Genomic DNA, 25,676 nt, shown 5'->3' on the forward strand with positions numbered 1-25,676 from the left:
TGAACTTCTAAGTCTATCTGACGACTATAGGCCTCGCTAAACAAACTGGAGTTTGTTTTAAATAAAGTTGGTCCTCTCCGACGGGGCAACACATTCTCCAATCACTCGGGATTACATACAACACCCAATTCGGACCAAAGCGGGACATTCCCACAGAGTTAAGAAAACACATACACGTCCCACCATTACCTAAATACACTCACTCTCTGCACAACCAAGAGCGCAGGCAGGAAAGAGCCAATTCCTTACAAAAACGCTTTGCAAACTCTCAGGACGTGGCCTATGTAGACGCTGCCGAGTATCGTGACCGAGACGCTATGACAGCGGCTGTACTAGATCAGCAAAATCAAATCATCGCTGCAAGCTCAGTTATTACAACCTCGCCGGAGGTGGGGGAGGAAGTCGCAATCGCCTTGGCGTGCGCTTCCTCCGCAGCCAAATTCATGGTCAGCGACTCAAAGACAGCTATACGAAATTTCGCGAAAGTGCGCATTTCGCCTGAAGCCCTCAAAATTCTAGCTAGGGTACCCGAGACCCGGCGCAGATGGGCGCAACTCGTTTGGGCACCGGCGCACTCCGGTCTTTCGGGAAACGAAGCTGCTCACAGTGCGGCGCGAGAACTGGCAATCCGCGGCCGCACGGCAACCTCTTGCGATGAGCAGTTCGAATCTTTCCGCTGTCCAGGCAGGGACCGGATGGTATCCTACAAGGAAATTCTACAATTTTACCGCCAGGGCAGGAGGCATTACCCTGCCGCTCACAAAAAAATTAGTTAAAAAGCAATCAGTTACCTGGTGCCTTTTACAGACGTACACTTTCCCAAACCCAGTGACGTACAGTCACCTCTATCCCGGGCTATATACAGCAGATTGCAAATTATGCGCAGGTAGAGCCGATCTTCATCACATCATGTGGGCATGTCCCCTGATAAGGTACAGAAAACCCACTAGCTTATTGCCTCCCCTTCCCATCACTACCCTAGAGCAGTGGGAGACTGCACTGCTCACCTCAGACCTGGATCTCCAACTCCGGGTCGTCCAGATGGCCGAAGACGCCGCCAAAGCGCAGGGCCTGGCCGCCGCCTGAGGAAGAGGACGGGCCCTCGCACTCCCCTCCTCCCTAAACTCCATCTCGGACAAAATAAAGTTTATACTATACTACTACTACTCTCTGATTACAAAGTTTATTCGCGCACTCACGCCACAGGCAGGGACCTTACACCAGAGTTGTGCGGGGCCTGGTAGCTGCCAGGACCGTTCCTGCTGCGCAGTAGCAGCAGCCTCGCGTATACTACCTCGCGTACAACCTCGCGCCAACGTGTCTCCTCCCGCATATGGTTAGAACACCCTCCGAAGAGTTTCAGCGCAACGCTAAACCTTGTTATCGCTTTCAATACTTCGACCTTTGGGCGATACTACCAATTTTCAGTCCTACCCGGCCCGCTTCAGGGCCACTCTCATGTTGTATAGTTATGTGCCATTGTCTGGGATCATCATCATCATCATCATCATCATCATCATCATCATCATCATCATCATTAAGAAACACGTTCTGAGCGAGCCTCGCACGTGCCGCTTGCTGGAATGAAATAGAAGAAGCAGTCGTAAGAAGGAGAAGGCGACGAAATGGAGTCCTCCAACGAGTCCAAGGTGAACACTGGCCAATCTGGCCTCCGAGGTACGCGCCATTTCGATGAGACAACGATAACGACGGCCCGTGACAGAGGCAGGCCGTGTAAAAGTTGTTGCAGCAAAATCAGATGCACCTGCTCACCGGCGCCTCGCCCCGAAGCCGGGTCCAACGTGGGGCCGGCAAGGTCAATGGCCGTGGTCCCTTCCAAAGAGCACTACGGCACTGGCGCTTCGCTACACGCGGTCTCGTCGACGTCGCTGCCGGACACCTCGCTCGACCACAGCCGGCGCATGTCCCGTACCTCGATGCACGAAGAACTGGGCCTCTTCCGCTGGAGCTCGCGGCTCAAGGAGGCCCTGCGGCTGCCGCTGAACATACGCCTCGAGCTCGTGTCACCCTTCGGCCCGTTGGCCACCGAGAAGGACGACGGCGGCGCCCAAAATGGCGCCATTGAAGATCACGCCTCTGCTCAGGCCTCGGCCCCTGTCACCTCGGCCCAGCTCACCTCGGCCCAGATCGTCTCGGCCCAGATGAACAGTTTCTGGAGCATGTTGGCAACGCACTCGCGTCAATTGATGCCTAAAGGGTGAGGAATTTAATTCTTGGGCTAGTTGGTCTTGTATTGCCTGACGAGGAAAGTTAGCGCAACAAGAAGATAACGCACACAGTAAGGAAAGACAAAGACAAGCGGTGTTTGTCTTGGTCCTTGCACAGCAAGCATAGCGGTCTGTACGAACCCCTCTCAAGCAACGCACCCGTGGAAAGCCGGACACCCGGCTGGGGGGGGGGGGGGGGGGGGGGGGAGGTTGCTTGTACCCGTCTTAGAAACTGGTGGGTGTCCGGGGGCGGGGATGGAACCAGGCACACCCACTTGCCTTTGCCTTCCCTTGCTGTGTGTGTTGTCTTTTTGTTGCGCTTGTTTTCCTCGTCAGTAAAGGATGAGCGGGTGCGAGCTGAGCTGTGTTGAGGCGCCTCACGCACGCGAACTCTCCACGTAACTCACCACGTCAGAAAGGAGGGCGCCTGCTTATAGCCTGCCTTATAGCCTTCCTTGTAGCCTGCCGTTGCCGATATGTCGCCAACAGGTTCCGCGGTGGCGGCTGCAGGATGTGTCTCTAGTCGTTGTAAGTTTCTTGTCACAATCACGGAGCGTGATCACGTACGCGAAGCTTTCGTGATCCAGCTAGGCAAAATGGTTGATTACGGCTGAGAGAGAAGCGTTGCATTTCAGTGACAAACGCGTCCTTCAGCCACCATCACGTGGCCACCATGGTGAACCTTACCGAGAAAGCGGAACTTTTTAAAGTGCGAAGCACTTCAGGGGCCCCGGCTGCCGGCGTCTATCGCGTGATCACGCTGAAAAACAAGTGCTCAAAGCAGGGTCAAAACAAGTGCAGAATTGAGGGGGAGCCACATTTGCAAAAAGCACAGGACGAGCTGTGTGAATATAGCTAGGATCAGAGTTCTGCTGAGTAAGAAAAAAAAAAAGTGTTCAAGCGTCATTTTCTATAATGTGGACATGCTACATAAGCTATTTTGACGGCATGGAATGGGGAACGATATATTACCAGTGCTGGTGCCTCAATCTTGTCCTATGTTTACTTCATTTCTCGCTTAAGAAGACAATCTTTTCTGTAAAAGTAAATTTGATCAATTTGGAGCCCTAATCCGCAGAGCGAGCGGGTGCATCCACTGTGGAGGCGTAAGCCACCGCTGACAAACAGAATAAACAGAAGTGCAAGGAAGGTCTTCATGTCAATTCTTACGCGATCTGAAAAACTGCGTGGACAATGACTGCTATTCTCCGCTGGCGATCGCCTGCTCCGTGGACCACCCAGATGGCGGCATCAGTTGACCGCGTCCGATCTGGCATGCGCCGTGGCCACCATCCTGTCGGCGGCCATCGTGATCCTGACCTCGCTTGTGCTCTTGTCGCCCGCCGTGCCACCAGAGCGCGCCGAAGTGACCGTGGCCGGCGGCTTCGGTTCTGTCACCGGGTTCGGCTCGCTGGCGGCCGGACGACACGTGTACGCCTTCCTAGGCGTGCCCTTCGCCGAACCCCCGTTGGGCAAGTTCCGCTTCCAGAGAGCCACGCCACGACAGCCAAGCGTGGTACGTGACTTTCTCGCGCCCTGTTCAAACACCGGTCTTTTCCCCCTCACACATGTCAATAATCAATCAATCAATCAATCAATCTTTTCACCAATAGCTATACAGGGACCATCTACATTCACCACTACACATTTCCACCAGTAGCTGGTCCTTAAGTCCTTAACATATATTCCGCATAGTTATCTCCCATAGACTTTCGCAACCCAAATAGCTGGTTATGACACGTTACCTCGTCTTCTGGAACGTCACTACGCGCGCAGTGTTCTCCGCACATTGAAAAGGACTCATTTAAGCCAGCCACGCGGAAAGCGAGCATAATTCTACAATGAGGCTAATTCCGCAGCTCGTTAATCGTCACACAACTCGCTACGGCTAGCTAACTGCGACATCTCTTCGGAAACCACTCGGAGGAGAGTGTTGCTCCTCACAGGAGACCTATAGGAGGCTTCTGCGTGCGCTTAGCTTGTAAATCGCGCCACTGTTGGAAAGTGCCACAGCCATTTTACACGCCATAGAGTTACCGCATATATAGTCTTCCTACGAGAGCATATACAGTAACTCGCGGGTGCTTATTCTTCCGAGGGAAGAAGAAGGAAGAACGTATCAGAGGGCCGAATAAAAGAACAGGCAGACTCAACTCCTGTTGACCTCTACGTAAAGCGAAGCATCCTTGGTGTGACTGGCTCATGAATCATATGCGTGTGCATAAGAAGTGTGGCTTTCGAGTTATAAATATTAGTATTAAATAGCAGCAAGTTATACGAAGAGATGATTTTATTTGCAGTGAATTATAGACAGGCTGGATATTATATACACATATTTACAAGCAGTACATCATACGTATATTAGTTGTTTAAACTTTCAGTGGTAATCCACAGTGCCATGTCGCACTCGTGGTGTCTCTGATGCGTCGGTTTCTTCTATACTGCGGATTGAAACGTGCCAAGCGTCTCAACGCGCTGGCTTGACGGCGAGAAAGGGTGTTCTATGCCACTTGTAGAAGCATGCGTCGACGTTAGAGGCCAGATACGTTCGAAAAAGTGCGTGGAACTCGGCAAGCAAACTTCGCTTTAAAAGGCAATGAAACCGCGCTTCGCTTCGCTGGCGCAGTATTATTGGTCACGTTATAGAACCTGAGGGATCAGGAATAAATCAAGTGACGATGAAAGAAACTAGAGAACAGGAGGCCATTCGCTTTTCCTTTAAAGACGTGCAGAGTGCAAACCAGCTGCAGAGACCCGAGGGCATTTCGTTGCACTACGAGGTAACCATATGCGCACGACAGCCTAACAGCTACCCCCCCCCCCCCCAAAAAAAAAAAAAAAAAAAAAAAACTACATATCTTGCTGGTTTGTCTCGAGTAGTCACAGAACTTGTGTGGATGCGTGTGAGGGGCGCGAGCACGCGCACGCCATGCAATGTAAGGGAAATGCAGTCGGATGTGGCAGTGAAGGGATGAGATGAGTAAAAAATGTCACAGTTTCGCCCTAAGGGCGAAGCAATGAATGCGATAGCAACACAGCAATGTCATACGAAATAAGGTGAGCGGCCTTGATAGCAATATGAATTGTAGTAAACATGAGCTGATTAAGTAAGCAGGTGTGCTGCGGCGTAAGTAGACCGACATGAAGAGAGACTCGATGACCACGAGAAGGCGCGTGTGAAACGGTGGTGTTGATGAGAAGCGCTTACCGTGGGCAGCGCGTGCGAAGGGACACACCTGTAGTGCTGCACTGCCGATCTGGGCAGCATTGCATGTGTAGCGTGCGTTGGAAAATGTGGCCCGACTATTACTAACTGAATGAACAAGCGTGGTGTGAGCGCGCACAAACAAACATGAATAGATCACACTGAATGACTGCAGCCAACGACTGTCAAAACGCTGGCAGCGGGCGAAGGTACGTGCGGTCTATCGCTTCAACGGAAACTGAGCGGCGAATGCACGGCGCATAAAGGTCAGAGCCGTGTGGAGATAAGAGATAAGGTCGAACGAACGACGAGCGCGGTTGTTGGCAGCGTAGAAGTGCGCCCCCCCCCCCCCCCCCCGCTCTCTCCGGCGCTGGCTTCCCGTTTCCTTGCTTGCGCGTGGGAGAGATAAGAGACTGTGCGGACGAGCGACGAGCGCGGTTGTTGGCAGAGAAGTGCCCCCCCCCCCCCCCCCCCTGCTCCCTCCGGCGCTGGCTTTCCGCTTCCTTGCTTGCGCGTGGGAGATTGAGTGCGTTCGCTCTCCGTGATAGCGCGCGTCCCCGCACGCTTCCGCTGGGGCATACGGCGCGCGGCGAAGATTTTATCTATACGGAACCTCACGGCGACGGCGACGGCGACGCCGACGGCAGAAATCCGGTTTAAGTGTCCATATAATTGCTATCGCAATAATATATGTATAAGCGTGCGACGGAGTACGCTGTCACAGGGCAGGGGTAAAGAATTGGAGATCGCTAGGGGAGAAGGTTCGCCTTAAAATGAATCGACATAAACAATTGATGATGAAGAAGTTGATGACGGCGACGACGACATTATTGGCTGTGATGTTTGAGGTATACTGATTCAAGAATGACGCTGATATGCTTCCCCTTGCCATCGCTGCGCGATCGTGTTCGAGACTGCAGCCTCTGACTTATGGGACAGAAAGCGTTAGTCAGTACAGTAATTAAGATCCGCCTATTCTGTGGCCTAAATTTACTAATCTGTGGAGGCAGGGTTTTGTATCGGGCTCTCTATCGGTGTCAAAAAAAAAAAAAAAACGCGAGGCTGCGCCGCAGTCTCTCACACCATTGCTGCACTTGTCATCAACTCTACCCTCCCGACTCCGCGCAAATTGGTTCCGCTGTCTCAAGACGCCGCGAATGAAACAAGGGTGCTTATACATCTGCGTAAAAAACAGTTCTCGAGGAATACACGTCATTCTAACGCTTTGCGTGTTCGTGTGGATTGCGCTCGCGTTAAGTTCCCTGCTAATATATATTCGAATAGTGACGCAATGTCGTTCCAATTGGTGCCGCGCAGATGGACGGCCGACGTGCGGGTCCCGCGTGCTACCAAGAAGGCGCCGTAGGCGCCGACGTGTCGGAGGACTGCCTGCACCTGAACATCTGGACGCCCAAGGCGGACTGTGACACGACGCGGCAGCCCTCGTGCGCGAACCGAACGGTGCTCTTTTTCCTGCATGGCGGCTTCTTCCAGGCCGGCAGCAACCGGGACTACCCGCTCGACGGAAGGTGCGCGTCTCTCGCACGCAGAGATAGGCGATGCCACCATGTTAGCAGAAATTGAAACACTCGAGTCATTCAAGCAGGAACTATTTCTCCTGAACTGCGGGGAGAGGCTCCCTCTGGTTTCACGTCAAAAGCCAACAGCTGATTCGGAGCGAGCGGCTCCTGGCGCGGAGCAACGTTTCTCAACAGCGACTGCACCCCAAATCTTGCCGCGAGAGCAATTAGGCGGGAGTTCACGAGCTAAACCGGTTACAAGTCCCCCAAAATCCCGGACTTTCTATCCACTGCCCCAATTTTGTTAGTACAGTCATGCCTGTTCCGTAGAGTGACCTTTCCTAGTCAGGTGTTCGCCATCCACCATTTGAACACGCTGCCATTGGGATGGTCCTGCTCCAAAAGAGCTGAGGACGTTGCTCCGAATCTGCCAGTGGAATTCGCCATAGATATTTCATTTCTTATTGTTATATACTATATTCGGAGCTCGAACTGAGAACGGGAAGAAATATACTTAAAGTTAATGGTCATTGTTGTCTTGCCCGCAAATCTCGTGTCAAATGTTTGTTACGTAACCAAGCAATGCCGGTCTTAAATGTCACCCGGTGATGACGCTGACTATGGCTACGCTGTTCGAATGCGCGGTATTTTCCTTGTCACTCTCAACAGAATCAGGACCAGTTTCAGAAAATTGGACGTTCTGAACGTTGGCGCTTTCATCGGGACCATCTCTGCTCTATGAACTGGCCGTACCACTGATGAACACTTGTGCCTTCAACTGGTCGGTTCTCCCCTTGTCGGGAAACGTGCTTGTAACATAATTTCAGTTGTTACATAATGTCTATATTTTGCACTTAGATTCTCTTACCACGTTGCAGTCTTATTTCACCGTTGAGACATTTTTCTCTGGATCGTCGTGTCACTTACGAGTGCCTTATGTTCATTTCTCTGGCTGCTTCGGACACTTGTTGGGTGCTGGAATATCTTATGGGCAAGAAATGCAAAATTACTAACTAGAAGTTGCTGCAATAAATTACTGGTCTGTTGCAACAGCGTCTTCAAGATACTTCTTGGTGATTTTGAGTCATGATATATAATGACGCAACACAGTACCCACGTTCAGATTCAATTCAAGCTTTTGTTTCATTCTTAGAATGAATCAGCTGGTACTAAGAGCCGTGCTTCGGCTGCACAGAGGTCCCGACTCGAGGTGAGAACGGAACGCAAATATGACCTTGAAGAGCCCTTCTCCACAGCTTCTTAGTTCGTAGCCCATTCTTGGCGTTTAGTATATGAAATTTTGCACAAGCTTAGTATACTTGCCAAGAAACGAACAACCACGACGACGACGACGACGACAACAGCAACAACAACGACAACAACGACAACAACAACGACAACAACGACAACAAAAACAACGACGACGACGACGACGTCAACGACAACAACAGCGACGACGACGACGTCAACAACGACAACAACGACGACGACGAAACAAATGCCAGTGGTCGTATTTCATCGGCGTTCGGAACGTATCATTCTCGTCATAAAATACAGGCAAAGACCTTCTGCGACAGAGTGATCACCTCCTGCCAGGCTCAGCTCTTGCATAGCTGCTTTCACTCGATACAAATGCAGGATTCTGCGGCTGTCTCTTGCACGCGGCTCATTTGCAGCCGCTCACGAACTAAACGGGGGTGGCATTAACGAGTCTTGCCGGACATTCGAGGGCTGTCACTGCGGCAGACAACTCTCACTGCCAGGTCCCTCTGTTTCCGTGCACGAAGGAAGGACTGCGATGCAAGGACCAGCTCCCCATCAACCCCCGTAGGCGGCAAATAGCCGTCTCCCTCCACGCATCACGCCTCATTTGAGTGTCTGGTCACACACGGCCACTGTGCGGTTCTGTGTGGGATGACCGTAGGGCTTCTGTAAAAGCCATTGTGCTCAGCCATTAACAGACCAGGGTACAGAATGTGTGTGTTTGTGTGTGTCTGTGTGTGTGTGTGTGTGTGTGTGTGTGTGTGTGTGTGTGTGTGTGTGTGTGAGGGCAACTAACGATATTAAGCATCCTTTAATGCTTGCCATACGCTGGAGCTCCTTCACGTGTTGACTAAATATGCGCAATAAAAGTCATGGTGACAAAAAAGCCTGCGTCATTACAGTGGGACAGCGTACTCGCTGTCGTAAATCACGTTTAGCTCAAAGTGTCGTCAAAGGATCTTACTCCTTTCAGCTGGTATGAAAGAGTGTTTGATGTCATTTTTTATCATGATCTTTGTCATCAGCTTTTATGTCCCACGAGTGGGAAACATGATGCTGCTAAATTGTCGGATTCTATCATGTTGTCGAACATCTAGCCTCTTCTAACTTCGGCCTATGGCAGGTCGCACCCTGCATGTCTGGCTCAAAAAGCAGTTGAGACAGTAAAATAAATAAATAAATAAATAAATAAATAAATAAATAAATAAATAAATAAATAAATAAATAAATAAATAAATAAATAAATAAATAAATAAATAAATAAATAAATAAATAAATAAATACTAAAACTCCAGCACTCAACGACTCAACAGAATCAGCCACATCTTCATCATAATACGCCACTGTTTCCAGGTCTCGTTCATGTTTGGCGTTCTGGTGCGGATAAAAGTTTAACTAAGATTAGCATAATTCGTTAACGTGATTGGCTTTAGCTGGCCAAGCTTTGCTTATGCTTTGAAATCTACGTACTAGTCGAATCTAAAAGTAAGCAAAAAATTAAGTATTGCTGAAGTTCCCAGAACAAATTTGTTTTATACTGCTAGCCTTGCTGTTCAATGTTGTGGGTTCTGAATTACGTAGTCTTATCAGCACGTTTATTTTTTGGCCTCCAAGCGTTATTTTACTTCGCTGCAACTGCATTGCAGGATAAATTAAATTCAATGTCGTAGTTCTATTATGCCACCGCTTTTTCTTTTCCTTTTTTTTTTTTGGTACGCATAAGGTGGTCATGCTGATATGCACTTGCGTCTGTCAATTTGCGTTAAAACATAAGTTTACTGGCGTTGGATCTGTGACCTGTGCTGCGCTGCGACCTTCTGTATCTTACAATAGGTTCGTCATTTCCATCCCCGTGGTGCTCGTGTGAGATGACTATAGTCCTACTTGTTTGCATTGGCAGAACCGGAAGAGCGGCCCTTGGGGTCCTGCCCGAACCCTCCAAGATATTAGCACTATCCTCCCTTGGGAGTACCTAAGCACGGTGAAATGGAAGCAACTCTATTGGAATACCGTGGATCCGCCTAGTGGCGCAGGTTGACTATTCGCTTTCTCCATTAGGTATGTGCTAGTGGTCACGATGTCGTCATTGCATCGTCATCGATGCATTGACCATGACGCTAAGTCATCCAGCTTAGTCATCCGACTCTCATGATGACATCGTGGTTACGCCACCGTCGTCATACCGTTGTCGTCTTGTCGTCGTCCTCATACCACCTTCGTCGATCCATCAGCGTCATCTCCTCTTCGTCATTCCACCGTAGTTTTTCTGTCGTCAATGCAATTGTGATTATGCCGCCATTGTCAGGCCATCGTCGTCATAGCGTCGTCTTCAGACAGTTGCTATCGTGTGTCCGTTGTCATATCGTCAGTGTTATTTCTTGGCGGTCGTGCAATCGTCGTTATTCCTGCTTCATCATCGGGTTGTCGGCATACCATCGTCGTCATCCGATTTTCGTCATGTCGCCACGCTGTCGTAATTATGCCATCGTCATCATTTAAGAATCGTCATCTCATTGTCGTGATGCCATCGCCGTCATATCGCCCTGGTTGTTACATCGACGTCATTTCCTCCGTCATTTCACCATCGTCACTGCGTCGGCGCCGTACAGTCATCGTCATTCCGACTTGCTCCTGGGCTACCTTGACAAGCGAGCGCGAAAGCAAAGTGGGACGATACGGGAATATGTCGCATATAGGCCAAGTCTAAGAATTAACACTACACGTGTTAAACAAACTACACGTGTCTAACATTACACATCGGCAGTCATCGTTAGATAGGTTCTGCCGCAATTTCCTCTTTTTTTTTTAAATGTTTCATGCATTTCTCTTAAGCCATGGCAAGTGTGCTGAAAGGGTTGTACCTCAGCCACTCTACCGATGCTACGGCGGTAGAGAAAACTGATCCTGGAGAGCACGAACGGGCGCCAGCAGCTGCCATGATTGGTCAACCCCCGTTCAACACCTGCGTACTGGATAGAGCTGGCGTCCGCGCCTTCCTGGTTGCGGAGGGGGCCCTAAATTAGGTTTACTTCTTCTACATGCTGTGACAGTGATTGAGAGCGCATACGTCGTTCTTATTAGTCTTCTTCTTCTAGCGCTCGGCTTCTTCTCGTGATCACTGAATGGCCCTGAGGTCATCTTGTTTTCTTCAAAACTTGCGCCAGGCCTATTATACGTGTAGCCGAAATATAAATTTGAGAAACGCCGAACGAATCCCGCAGTAAGAGCAGCTAAAGGGTTGTTTCAGTAAAGACTGCAGTGGCTAAGTCCGGATAGTTAAAACGAGGAAGCCGAGTCTTTCTACTTCACAAGCGAGGCACAACTTCTACAAACAAATACGATTCACACTTCTTTTACTTCTCTAAAGGATATTGTTCCCTCGCACTTGTGTATGTATACACTCCCACAAACACCGCGCGAAACAGTCGAAGGCTTATACAGCTCATTATATCTAGCCAGCTATCACATTACTACTTCGCATTACGGGCGAAACTAACTTTTCTGTCTTTTTATTCGGGTGAGCAAAATCATACATTTGTGTTGAACGTGCGGGTTCAGGCGACGCAACTCTGAAAACAGACTTGTTTGATGGTAGCAGCGCACGAAGCATCAACGAAGGCAGAGAAAGTTGACACTTGTAACATGTCCTCGAGTGCTTACGTCCATAGCTGCGAGCAAAACGAGGGTGGAGACGGACAAAATAATCGACCTCTAATTGCTTTTTTTTTGTTTAAAATATGGAGGATAACTACAAATGTGAAAACACAAGGAAAAGGTCGAACTTAAGGATATTTCATACAAACGAAAACCTCTCTTATCATCTTGCCCGCCTTGCGCATGCTCGCCATTTCCTTTACTCGAGATACCATAATGCGATACACGATTTTTACACATGCATCTTGCATCTTCGCGTCACCTTATTGAAAACCGCAGTTACCTGTCCGCCTTGGGAGACGTGGTGGTGGTGGTGCCAAACTACAGGCTTGGTGCCCTGGGCTTTTTGTACAACGGCGGCCCCACGGCGCCGGGCAATGCGGGCCTGCACGACCAACTGCTGGCGCTCGAGTGGACGCGCGCGCACATCGGGAGCTTCGCCGGAAACGGTTCCGACGTCGTGGCTATGGGCCATGGTGCCGGCGCCGGTTCCATCGGCCTGCACCTGTTTGGCAGCGCAGCGGCCGACAACAGGAACGGCAACAACGCCGACGACCGTCGCGGCCGGCCGCGCCTCACCAGAGCCATCCTGATGAGCGGCAGCCCGTTCACCAGGTGAGGAGTGCGACGTGGAGATTCCATAGGAGAGACCGCGCGTGCGTTTGTTTCCAAAAAAAGGGGCAGACGCCTTGCGCTACGCCATTTTCGGTGGGCGTCTTCCGTCGTTTTGCAACCATATTTTTGTTTTCATCTCAGTGAGGATCAAAATTTGGATACATTCGAGAAGGGATGCTGACACGAAGAAACCCCGTTGCAACGCCGTCGCATCATGACGTGCCGTTCACTAAGGGTGTCTTCTATGTCTGGCCAGCATTGGAAACACTACGCCGACAGCTTAAGAAGGGCATGGGTATTGGAGCGCATCATGGAACCACGTAGAAGACGTCCCTGTGGCGTGACGTCACCTCGCGTCGACCAGACTTAGCTAATAAAATCACATATCATAACGGTATTTCAAAACTTTGCGTGCGAGAACCACTACGAAAAACACAAGGTACATTACGCTAAGCGCGTAAGAAAACGTGACCACGTCTTCATGTGAGCGGAGGACCTTCCCGTCGGCGTTTCCAAACTTCCGCTCAGCAGCCATCTTGTTTTACTTCGTCACTGTCTTCGCGACGCTCTCTCTTCGGTCGGCTTCGTCAGAATTAGAACGAGACTTCTTAAGATGGCCGCTCAGCTACTAAGTTATCCATGTACAGCGTGTATTGGCGACTACTGTAAGCCACTCGCTATGCCTCAAAATGTGATTGGCCGGCGGGCGCCGCGCAGGACGCACGACAACACGGTCGACTACCGCGCCAACGTGGAGTGGCTGGAGCAACACGTGCGCTGTGACGACGAGGCTGGCACCGTCAAGTGCTTGCTGGACGTGGAAGCCAAGTCGATGTACTCCGGCGTGCTGCTGCCGCGCTTCTTCCCATCGTTCACCGGGCTACTGCCGTACTCGTCCCTCAAGCAGAGGCACCTGGTCCGGGTGAGTTCAATTATACAGTGAGGAACACGTGTACGTTAAAGCCATCTGTCCGATCCGTCGGACAACACGTCTGAAAGATGGCTGCTGCGGCTTTTGGAACGTACTGGACTCGACTGGAGAGTTTGTCGGAGACGTGCTGACTGGTATAAACGAATTGTCATACGTTCGATCGGATGATTTTTTTAATGAGACACTAGATAGAAAATTAGGTTGAGCTTCATTAATGAATTATTCATTCTGCAATGCCAGAATGAAGAGGAGGCCAAGAACAGACGCAATAACGAAAGGCGATGCCGCTTTGAAAATCTAGAACCAACGTGCTGTGACATCATGGATTTGTATGGCGTACGCTCGAGCTGTCAATTTTTTTTTATTGGTAAAGATGGGCTACGTCGTACTCCACAGGAGCCAAAGACTCAACTTCATAATCATCATCATCATCAGCCTATTTTTTTATGCCCACTGGAGGACGAGGGCCTCTATCAACGATCTCCAATTACCCCTGTCTTGCGCTAGCTGACTCAAGCGTGCACCTGCAAGTTTCTTAATTTCGTCACACCACCTGATTTTCTGCCATCCTCGACAGCGCTTCCCTTTCCTTGGCACCCATTTTGTAACTTTAATGGTTCACCCGTTATCTACCCTACGCATTACATGGCCTGCCCTGCTCCATTTTTTTTTCTCTTGATGTCAACTAGAATGACGGCTATCCCCATTTGCTCTCTGATCCGCACCGCTCTCTTCCTGTCTCCTGCCGTTACGCCTAACAATTTTCGCATGCTTCTTGTTAACCTCCAAGTTTCTGCCTCACGTGTTAGCACAGATAGAATGCAATGATTGTACACTTTCCTTTTAAACGATAGTGGTAATCTCCAAGTCAGGATTTGGTAATGCCTGCCATCTGCACTATAACCCATTTTTATTCTTCTGTAAGTTTCCTTCTCATGCCCACGGTCACCTGTGAGCAATTGACCTAAATCAACGTACTCCTATACAGACTCTAGAGGCTGAATGGCGATCATGCATTCTTGTTTCCTTGCCAGGCTGTTAAAAATTACCTTTGTCTTCTGCATATTAATCCTCACCCCCACTCTTGCACTTTCTCGGTTAAAATCCTCAATCATTTGTTGCAGTTCATCTCCAGTGTTGCTGAACAGTGCAATGTCATCTGAAAACCGAAGGTTGCTGAGATATTCGCCGTTGATTCTCACTCCTAAACCTTCCCAGTCTAATAGCTTGTATGTTTTTCCTAAGCATGCAGTCTATAGCACTGGAGAGATATTGCCTCCTTGCTTGACCCCTTTCTTGATAGGTAGCTTTCTGCTTTTCTTGTGGAGAACCAAGGTAGCTGTGGTATATTTATAGATGTTTCCCAATATATTCACGCATGTCTCCGGTACTCTTTGTTTGCGCAATGCCTCCATGACTGCTGGTATTTCTACTGAATCAAATGCCTTTTCATAATTTATGAAAGCCATATATAAAGGTTGATTGTACTCCGCGGATTTCTCAATTACTTGAGTTACGACATGGATGTGATCCATCGTAGAATATGCCTCCTGAAAGCCAGCCTGTTCTCTTGGTTGATTGAAGTCAAGTGTTTTCCTGATTCTATTGGAAATTATCTTGGTGAATATTTTATACAATACTGAAAGCAAGCTAATGGGCCTATAGCTCTTCAAATCTTTGACGTCTCCCTTCTTGTAGATTAGTATAATGTTGGCATTCGTCCAACTCAACATGTTTCAAAACCTTTTATTGCGCCGTAATGGTCCAAGTGCAAGAAAGTACATTATCCAGCGCTGGGGTTTCGGAGCGTAATTTAAAACGTGAAAGTTAGGCCTTCATTCTGGCACCTGCTTCACGGTCAGTAACCTCTGACCGCGAAATTGAAAAAAAAAAAAATATTGAGCAATGCGTGGTTAGACTAAACTGATTTACTGTTTCTCTTTGGTGTCTCTGTTAACATACATTCTTCCCCCTTAGAGGGCGAAGCTCACGTTTCTTTCAAAGGGATACGTCTTCCTTGAAAATATCCCAACTGTCAGACAACGCGTCGGAAAGATGGCGGCTCCGGCTGTTCGTATCAGTTGGAAACTTGTTGGATGCTGTTCGCCTTAACGATCAGTCAGTCGTCAGACCGGATAGATTTAACGCTCATGTGTTGCACGCTTAGAAGCGGCAGCAAATATGTAACGTTTTTCACGCGTCTATCCGGTTTGCTGTCGACCGGTGTCGCCGGCGCTATTGAAAGAAGCGCCATGACCACCCTAACAAATACCCGCCGATGTGTTATCCATGTGGTTATCGAAGTCTCGCCGACTAGAACGTGCTCCTCGACATTGGAGGACAACCGTGTTTACGCCTACGCGCTGACATTTAAGCCCAGGTTAGAGATGTTCTTCTCCTAACTGCGGGGCTTCGAACGCGTCGTCTCCAGCCTGTGTGCAAGGTCGTGTGACTCGCAGCGTATTAAATGACCGATTCGCTCGTACCCGAACGCAGCTGACAGGCGTCAACGTTCTGCTCGGCCACATGGAGGACGAGGTGCCGTACCTGGTGTCGTACTTGCAGAAGAAAGGCGCGGTAGAAGGGCCAGTCCTCGACAGTTTGGTGCCCGGCTTGCTTCAAAACTTGGGCTTCAATGACAGCAGCTCCCTCGTCATCGCCCATTACTACACGAATGTGAGCTACACTGCGCGCGTCTCTTGAGAATGCCTGCCTAAGGAGGATGATAGGCTGGGGTTCCAAATGGCCATATGGTTATGCGCCAGGGAAGTAGGTGCATATATGTAGATGACACCTTGCGCATCACCATTATTACAACAATGCCGATGTACCGTTTCCTTTTCTTTCTTTCTTTCTTTCTTTCTTTCTTTCTTTCTTTCTTTCTTTCTTTCTTTCTTTCTTTCTTTCTTTCTTTCTTTCTTTCTTTCTTTCTTTCTTTCTTTCTTTCTTTCGCGGTGGCGCAACTATTTCCGCATCAGCAGATATAAGTGTTGGCGTTCCTGAGCTTACCGTCTATAGACCCTTTTCGCGGAGCAGTTTGCTCTAGAGGAACGAGATGACGCTTTCGGTGGCGCTCCACACGTTGCCTCGGCAAGCGCACGAATACGAAATCATTACCACTTGTGCCCTGCTACAGTGCGATCAGCTGTCGGAAATGCAACTGGAACGCACCGTGCTCCATTTATGCTGCAAGATGTGGAGCGGTACAGGGAAGACGTGTGCTGTAGTTGGCTGCAAAAAAGGTGATTGGCATACTAAGGAATGGAATGGATCTGCGTGACCAGGTTCATGAACCGATGATACATAATGACTGCCTGTGTTGCCGATCCTTCGCGATGTATGGCTTTGCTAGTGGATACAAAAATTCACTCATCCGCCAGCGTTGTATCGCTAAGCTATATATATATAAAGCACCTCAATCCTGGAACGTTGGCAAGAGTGAGTACCGCTCGTTACACACTGACAAAGAGAGTAGTGCCACTTCCTATCATAGTAACTTTCTCGCATGTTATCTACACGCATCTGCCCCAAACTCACACGCGAGTTTACGCCCACGCTATAAGTGAATAGGCGCACACTTGAATCAATGCGCCGAAGCATGGGTCACGGCGCCTACACTGACCGTGCACGAATGTTCGAAGCTAGCAGAGTAAGCGAGTGACTAGCGACATTACGTCCTTGCTACAAGCTATTGGAAAATACAGAATCTACGTTCCAAGCCTTGTGCGCAGCAAGAATAAATCTATCGCAACCGAGCACACCCGCGAGCGATTAGGCAGAAAATAAACAATCAGGCAGTGACCGCACCGAGGAACTTTACTAAGTCAGAAACATGACAAGCCACTGCTTCAAAGTGTGTTAAATTATTAACAAAGAGTAAAGCACACCGATCCTGATTTAACTCATAAGCGGAAGAGTTGGACAGCTTGGAATACATTTCTAGCACTGCTTTTAGTACAAGCTCCGTTTATGCTGCTCACGCCGTTTGGACAAAATATAATGAGCTCCAAAAGCACTTACATGTCCTTTGAAGCTGTGGCCAAAGCTCCGTGTCGTACACCGAATGAATACCTACAATATTCACCGAAACAGAGGTTTGCTAAGCCGCATCGGCGTCATGGGCATTCATTGTAAACACGGAGGCAACGGGGGCAACTGAGGCAAGCAATGAACGCGTCACCGCGTTATCAAACATGGCGGTGCCCATAGGATCACCGTGAAAAGGGTCTATAGCAGTGTTTCAAAAACGATGGACTCGTTTACTTTACTGAGGCTGTTCATAAAATCTGTGCCGCACCCCCTTGGGTCGCAAACTTGACACTTGCTGCGGAGGCTCCTGTAAAGCGTGCTTCCTTCACTAGTTAATAAGTATGAGGAAAAGCATACCTTGCTTGGTCGACACTGGTCTAGATTTTTTTTTTTTTTTTTTTTCGCAACCGTTAGTTCTCAGCTTCGGTAATCCAGATTGAACGGGAGTTAAATATATATTACGGACGACTGAGGCTGTTTCAGACGCTGCTGTTTGGCGATTGTGTTTGAGCGGAAGAAAATAGTCTTTGTCAATTTCCATTCGCTTTAATTTTAAGCGCCTTCACTGATTTCTGGGGTCCCAAACTTGAAAGAGGGGGGGGGGGGGGTGCTTAATTTTAGATTAATATGGCATTTAGGGCAAGGAAGGCATTTTGACTGAGCGCGCCGTATCGCATACTTGTTCGCTCATGGTCACCAAATGTGGTCAAGGTGCTTTCGTGCGAGGATGAAACGGAAAACAGGAGAACACACAAGGAGCACATTTTCCTTTATAAGTTAGCCCGTGTATGACACTCTTTTTCGGCTCATTCAGGACGCTTAGTTTTGGGTTCCAGAGCGCATTACGCGCCAAGTTATTCCGTAGTCGCATCTCACAGTTGCAAGTAATTAAGCCTAAGGGGTGTTATGCTTTGTCTCACTCTCTTTAGCAATAAATATATTGAACGTACCAGAAATGGGAGTATAGGAACTACCGGAAAGGAGTTACTGTCGCAAAATTAGTTCCCGGAACTCTTTTTTTTTTTCAGCAGCAAATAGAGTGAACGTATCGGAGACGGGAGTATGTAGGAACTCGCGGAAAGGTTGTTACCCTCGCAGACGTAGTTTCCGGAACTCATTTTTGTCTCTCGAGCGGACACTACATTGTTTACCGCGTTGCACCGCGCAGGGCTCAGCGGGTAACTCGAGCCACTGGGCGGGCGACCTGCTCGCCGACGTGTTGGTCGTGTGTCCCGTGCTCCACTTCGCCGACTACCTGGGCGCGTCGGGAAACAACAGCGTGCACCGATACCTGCTGCTCAGGCGACGGCGCCCTTCGACTCCGGAGCCGACCGCGCAGGGGGGCGAGGATGACTCCCTCGGCACACCAGAGACGACGCCGCCGCCCCGGTTGTACGCCCTCGGGCTGGTCTTTGGCGATCCGCTGCGCCGGAGCAACAGCGACGTCGAAGAGCAGGCGCTGAGTCGGCGCATGATCGCTCTCTGGACGGATTTCGCCAAAAGAGGGTCAGTATGACAGTTTTACGAGATGCAAAAAAAAAAGTAAGAAAACCTTCTGGAAACCATGTAACATCATCATAATCATCATCAGCCTATATTTATGTCCACTGCAGGACGAAGGCCTCTCCCTGTGGTCTTCAATTACCCCTGTCTTGCGCTAGTTGATTCCAACTTGCGCCTGCACATTTCCTAACTTCATCACCCCCACCTAGTTTTATGCCGTCCTCGACTGCGCTTCCCTAACAGCATATGTGGTGCTAAATAACCATGGAAAGAATTTGATAGCGGATAAAAAATAGAAAAAAATGTTTGTTATTTCAAAGACAGTTTCATACCGCGAGATTCAGGACACAACACAGTATAACACAAAATATTCCAAACAAACCATGCCGCATAAACTCTGGCACTTGGAAGCAGCTATGTCTTAGAAGAGCGTAAATTTGGGCGAGTTGGTATTCCGTGTCTTATACATGTCTTAGACATGTCTTAGAGTCAACGGCGAGCACTGAGCACCTTCTCGCAATAAACCTGGAGTCATCTTGCGAGTTTCTTACGAAACGAGCATAACATCGTCAGATTGCGTATTGACGTTAGAGTAACAAATACTTACTCTTCGATGTATTTGCAACATACTAATTCACTCCGCAAGGTACCAAAATAGTATAATTTGAGCATTTAAGTCGCGTATGCGAGTCGGATCAGTGTTTCCCACACGGTGTCGCTCACCCGTTCCCGTGACTGGATGGTTGTGGCGTTCTACCTATGGGCACGGGGTCGTGGATTCAATTCCCGGCCGTAGTGGCGACATTTCGATGGGAGGCGCCCGTTTAGTGAGATTCCGTAGCGCGTTAAAAAAGCTACAGGTAGTAAAAATATAATCCGGAGCCTTCCACTACAACTTCCCTCATAGCTCAGCTGTTGCTTCGATATGAAAAACCTCATCAACTGCATTCTCAAAACTGTGAATGCTAACAGGGATGGCTTAAAAGCATATCTAATGGTGCAAGGATTGATGAAAGCTCTTGAACCATTATATTTAATTGCGTCTAATTTAAGATCGTGCGATAAACCAGGCGTGCATTCAGTTGCTGACCGCAGGGAAGTTTGCCACATAACTGCGGGTTCACGCGAAAACGCCACTTCGAACCTGGATCAGAAAGAGTAGCTGCAACAACGCGAGCTAAAATTAAATTCAGCATTTCAATGGTCACCAGAATGGAGTAAAAATAACCACGTGACAGAGACTAAATTTTCGTTTGGAAGTATATCTTCCGCCAAGTGAATGAAGCTTATTTGTAGAGATCTACTGCTTGTCACTGCTTTAGTTGGAGGAATCGCGCGAAAACAGTATCACAAGAAAGGGTAAAAAAAAAAGTCGATCTACCGTTATGGGTTCTGAGGAAAATAGATGGCCAGTTCGCCGAAGCGACGAACAGTACACAAAAGCCGCCACGGGGACGTTTGCACAATCCTAACAAGCGTCATTCTACTGTATACCATGGGGAAAGGTGACGCCCGAAGCAGAAGCTATCACAATTATAAGGTTAGATGGGAAGTGTATCTACAGCAACGAAACAAAAAAGAAAATTTAGTTGTTGGAACATTCTGGGCAACATATTGGAGCAGTGTAAAAACAGGGTAGGTGCAAGATCGACAGTGTACATGAGCACAAGAAAAAAAAAAAAAAAGATGGCGCACGTGAGCGTTGGTGTTGATTGATTGACGGATTTTAAACGTTCCAAAGCAACACCTGGGTTGTGAGGGAAGCATTGTGCAGAGTTCTGGAATACTTCTGACGCCGTTGGGGATTGACGTGACTGAGTGACGTGAATTCTTGCACCTCACCTTTGGGCGGCCGTGAAGCGACTTAGAAAGCGGCTTGATAAGAACGCTCGCATGACTCTCGCCCACATGTGAGGCGCAATCAAAAGACGTCGCTCATGGCCGTCACAGCTTTGCTCCTCGGCTGCTCACTTCCGCTTTTATATGTGAAATTTGCTTGGAATTCATTGCGATGTTTACATTAAAAGCGTCAACTTCTCGCATTGAACGATTATGAGCTCCTCGAATGCGCGCTTCAAGTCTTCAATTGGGCTCTATCGCATGCCTTTTTTAAAATGTTAATTAGGCCAATTTGCATAATACAGTTGTCTAATTACTACATTGAGTCGTTTTATATGTATGGCTTTTCCGTAAGAAAAGCCATACATATACGAGCAACCTCAACGAGGTCACCCACTCCATTGCGCGAGGACTATAGTCCTCGCGCAATGGAGTGGGTCGGAGACACTGGAGACGAGTTAGACACCAGGGACAGTCTTACTACTTACAACGATCTCGTTAAGGCATTTTACCTTAGTCCCCGAACCTTCCCCCCACCTCACCCCAAGTTCAGCCGGGCGCAGGCTACCACCCTGCGTCTGCTACAAACAAATACGTACCTTTCACCCGCCCGCCTCCTCCTTATATTCCCTGAAGTTTACAATACCCCCAACTGCCGGTGCTGTGACACTCACCCGGCTACGCTTCCGCATATGTTGAGGGAGTGCCCAGCACAGTACACACACATTAACACCACGACCCTCTCGTCGAGGTTGCGTGAGGCTCTGCGGAGCTCCGCCCTCGACGACCAAACCTGGCCGACCCAGCACGCCCGTGAGGCGGCGACGAAGCAAGCCCTCAACGTCCCCTCACGGGAGGCTTAGGCCCGGCCATCTTAAAGTGCTGGTTCCGCAATAAATGTTTATTCCTCCTCCTCCTCCGTAAGAACAATGCAGAGGAAATAGTTGAATTACCTCAAATTCCCTAATTTGAAGGATTTCGAACGCATTTCGTGTAACGCCTGGTATATATAAATATTTAAAGAAATAACCACTGGGCTCCACACGTTTCCACCACAACTCGGGGCCGCTTTCCACTATTCTAACCATCCTCCCTCAGCCTAGAGGAAAACCAGATAACATCGTTAAAAGTATATTTCACATTATCGGCATCTCAGTGAATCATATTGTTCCTATAACCCTGCCAAGTTCCGCCTTATACGTATACTATTTCACGACCTCGTCAATATGCGACGAACTCGATCTCTTTCCCCCTAAAGTAGAAGTAAAAAGATATGTATATATATATATATATATATATATATATATATATATATAATTTCAACGAAGTCTTGTGTTTCGCGACACTGGCTACTCCACCAACAGCCACAGACATCGGACGCCGGGAGACTGCAAACAGGAGGCATGCAAATAAGTATATAGCACGAGTGGTGTTGCCACCCAAAGCTGGATAAAATCACTCGCAGCCGAGGCTACACGTCGGTATTACAGGGCACGCGTTGCTTTGTCGAGCTGACGCGTGTCTGGAGTTGACAAGCCTCTTCTTCCAGCAAACGCGTCCGCGCGACCTGTTTACACAAACCTCTGTTCGGAATTCAGTTTGCGAAGCCTTGACAGGATGTGACCGCGGACTTAATTCGTGGCTTCTTCGGGCAAGCGGAACCAGAATGTGCTGTGGAACTAGCGCTTCCCTTAGTTCCCGCTCCCTCAAAAGTCGAGGCAAGATCTATTTCTTTCCTCGCCAGCCTGTGACTTCCGGAGGGTGGGAGGAGGGGGGGGGAGGGGGAGAGAAAATTCACGCGCAGCTCCCTGCTGTTAGTGCGTGCGCAGGAACCTGGGTAGATCCCGCAGAGCAGAGCCGTATAAAACGATGCTAAAGCCAACTTTTGTCCGACATATACTCGAACGTGCAGCCTAACAATCGTATAACATTTTCAGATTCTCGTTTTCTTTTTCTTTTTTTTTTCTGCGATTGCGTGAGCAAGCCACTGAGAATACAATGTGTCCCAAAACACGTATCAGTTCTGATGCTCTGACGTATATATATACATACTCAAATTTGTATGGTTGTGACTAAAAAAAAAAAAAGAACGTTAGTCCTTGGGATCCTATTATTTTTCTCGGTCATTGCATAGCGAGGGCATTGATTCCGGCACACTTGATGCCATGAGGTAGCACGCGAGGGTTTATGGGCCAGGTGCCTGCTTACGCTCACGTACTATATACGCGGCAGCTGCGGTTAAAAGGATGCATCTGCCGCCTTGGGGGTGAGCGCGCTGGCTTACACTCCCCACGACTAATCTTGTACGCATTATATATATATATATATATATATATATATATATATATATATATATATATAGGAAAATCAGAAGCACAACTTCGCGGTTATCTTAGGTTTATTATTTTCCCAACAGTTTCGGTCGGTGGACCGACCTTTTTCAAGGGACCGACCTTTGACCGACCTTTTCCCTTGAAAAAGGTCGGTCCACCGACCGAAACTGTTGGGAAAATAATAAACCTAAGATAACCGCGAAGTTGTGCTTCTGATTTTCCTAAATACGCTTGGCCCATTGAAAAATCCAGTTATATATATATATATATATATATATATATATATATATATATAAAGTGTTTTTCCGAGCGTGAAAGATGTCCCCGAATACATGCAAAGTGCCTCAATGACCAGTCGCTCAGCAGTGTTGCGTGTATTCTCGGGCTTTTTTCACGTTCGGAAAAACACTTTTATGTAGCACGTATTGAGCAACAGAATGTTGTATCGGGAGTTTCTGATGTTGCTGTACAATTTTCTCATTGACACTTTTCATCTAAATATAATAATTGAGAAGTTGATGAAGCAATTAAGACCAATAATCTAATTAGGCGGAACGCAAGATATAATCTGAGTATCTCCAAGCGACGGCAAACAACGCTACCTTGGTTCTGTCCAGCTTCGAAGCATTTGTATATTTTTAAAGTTTGGCTCAAGTTACGTGAAGCACCCCGTAGATATAGGTAAAAAAGATATTCGCGACATTTTCCTACACTGCAGACTTAAGTGCAGCGATCTGCCCACTCGATAACCAGGGTGCTTGGTATGGAGTATGCCTGCAAAAAATGAAGTGCATGAATGCTGCGAATGAAACTAGCAGCACTAGTTCGATGCAGCCGTTAACAGTGACACCCTTATCACTGCAGGACCGTTCCAGCTGACCTGGGCGAGCACGTCTTCAACTACACCATAGCAATTTCGAGTTCACCGAGCACCGAAGGAAGTCCATTTGAGTTCCGCAAAACCCAGTGTGACTTTCTCAAGGACCACTACCTGTGAACGTTACTTTGGATTCACTGGGCATTTATTGTTAATTTTTTGTATCATAATGTTTTTGTGATGCCACGCTCCTTTGCACGATGTCATGGTGACATCTGTCGTTTTATTCGAAAAGTAACTATTTCCTATACTTTTTTTTCATACTTTTTTCATTTATATCGCTTGCTTGCTTGCTTTTTCGTGCGACTGATTGCACCGACGCTGCCAAGACATAAAGCTCTTGTCATGTTCGGTTTCTGTGACATCTTGCTGTTCACATGGCTACAAATTACGCACTGCTTAAGGCAGTGGGTACCAAAAACGTATTTGAGGTGTCCGCCGAGGCGACGTGAGCAGCATCAAATATGAGTTCGCGCATAACGTCGTGGTAAGATTCTTAGTTGATTAGTAAATTAGTAAATTAGCTTTTCTGCTTTGTGTGTGTATACGGGCAGCGCCACCCGCCATTGTTGCTCAGTGGTTATGGTGTTGGGTCGCGGGATCGAATCCCGGCCACGGCGGCCGCATTTCGATGGGGGCAAAATGCAGAAAACACCCGTGTACTTAGGTTTAGGTGCACGTTAAATAACCCCAGGTTGTCCACAATAATCCAGAGTGTCTCATAATCAGATGGTAGTTTTGGCACTTAACCCCCCATAATTAAATTAATTTTTTACGGGAAGCGCCGCAAGTTCCCACGTGGTCTAGAGAAATGCTCGAGTTTCTTCCTTTTTGTTGCGATAGCAATTACATGGACACTCCAGGCGCATTTCTGCCATCGCCGTCGTCGCCGGGAGGTTCCGTATGAAGTCTACGGGCGATAAAATCGGCGCCGCGAGCCGTACGCTGTATGTGCGAGTGAAAACGTGCGACGGTGAGCCGGCAATCCCGGCTCGCGCACGCAAGTACGGGAAACGGGAAGGGATGCGCGCAGTATTCCAGTCGCGCACAACGCTTAGAGGGAAGGTAGGGAAGTGGAGGGGCCTCGCTTTACTGCGGCCGCGCGCTCCCGCCGGGCCGGAAGGCTTAAGTAGGAGGATGGGCAGGTGGAGGGGCCGCGCTTTGCTGCGGCCGCACGGTCCCGCCGAGCTCGAAGGCTCCGGGAGGAGGGTAGGGACGGGGGGAGGCTGCGTACTACGCAGCATGCTTCCGCCCGGGCGGCTGTATCTTGAAATACATCTGCGGCGGGGGTGGAGTCCGCCCTCCCTGTGTTTTTCGCGGCTAAGATCACGTTGGTGCGAGCGCCGGCATGAAGCTCAATTCGCTCGCTGCTGCCGCCGCGCTGACTCACTCCAGCGTGTGCTTCCGCGGTCATCGAGTGAGATGCGTTCAAGTCTGCTTGTGCGCGCGTTACACCACGCTTGTTAATTCAGTGTGCCTATGTTTACAAGTTTATACGGCCGATAAAACTACTATCCTTACTTTGTATGGCTATCGCAATCGATGCTTCGCCTTTCTGGCGAAACTGCGACTTTTTTTTTTTTTCATGTATGCGCGCTATAGTGTTTAATGACAGTGCACTCCTTTAGTCATGGTCTCTCTATTGTTAGAAAAAAGTTATTCGTATAAGCGAATACCGT

At 48.6% G+C, this 25,676-nt stretch overlaps 1 protein-coding gene across 1 annotated transcript; it reads left to right on the forward strand.

The window, feature by feature from the left end:
• Positions 1-1,597: 1,597 nt before the first annotated feature.
• Positions 1,598-24,128, forward strand: LOC119448588 (cholinesterase). The gene is made up of 8 exons (XM_037711820.2): positions 1,598-2,218; positions 3,471-3,744; positions 6,751-6,962; positions 12,150-12,485; positions 13,203-13,407; positions 15,913-16,092; positions 18,614-18,951; positions 23,985-24,128. Exons 1-8 carry the CDS (start codon positions 1,626-1,628, stop codon positions 24,115-24,117), a joined length of 2,271 nt encoding a protein of 756 aa, XP_037567748.2. The 5' UTR covers positions 1,598-1,625; the 3' UTR covers positions 24,118-24,128.
• Positions 24,129-25,676: the final 1,548 nt, after the last annotated feature.

The sequence above is a fragment of the Dermacentor silvarum genome, chromosome 4 (assembly GCF_013339745.2).
Source record: "Dermacentor silvarum isolate Dsil-2018 chromosome 4, BIME_Dsil_1.4, whole genome shotgun sequence".
In the NCBI taxonomy this organism is placed as follows: domain Eukaryota; kingdom Metazoa; phylum Arthropoda; class Arachnida; order Ixodida; family Ixodidae; genus Dermacentor; species Dermacentor silvarum.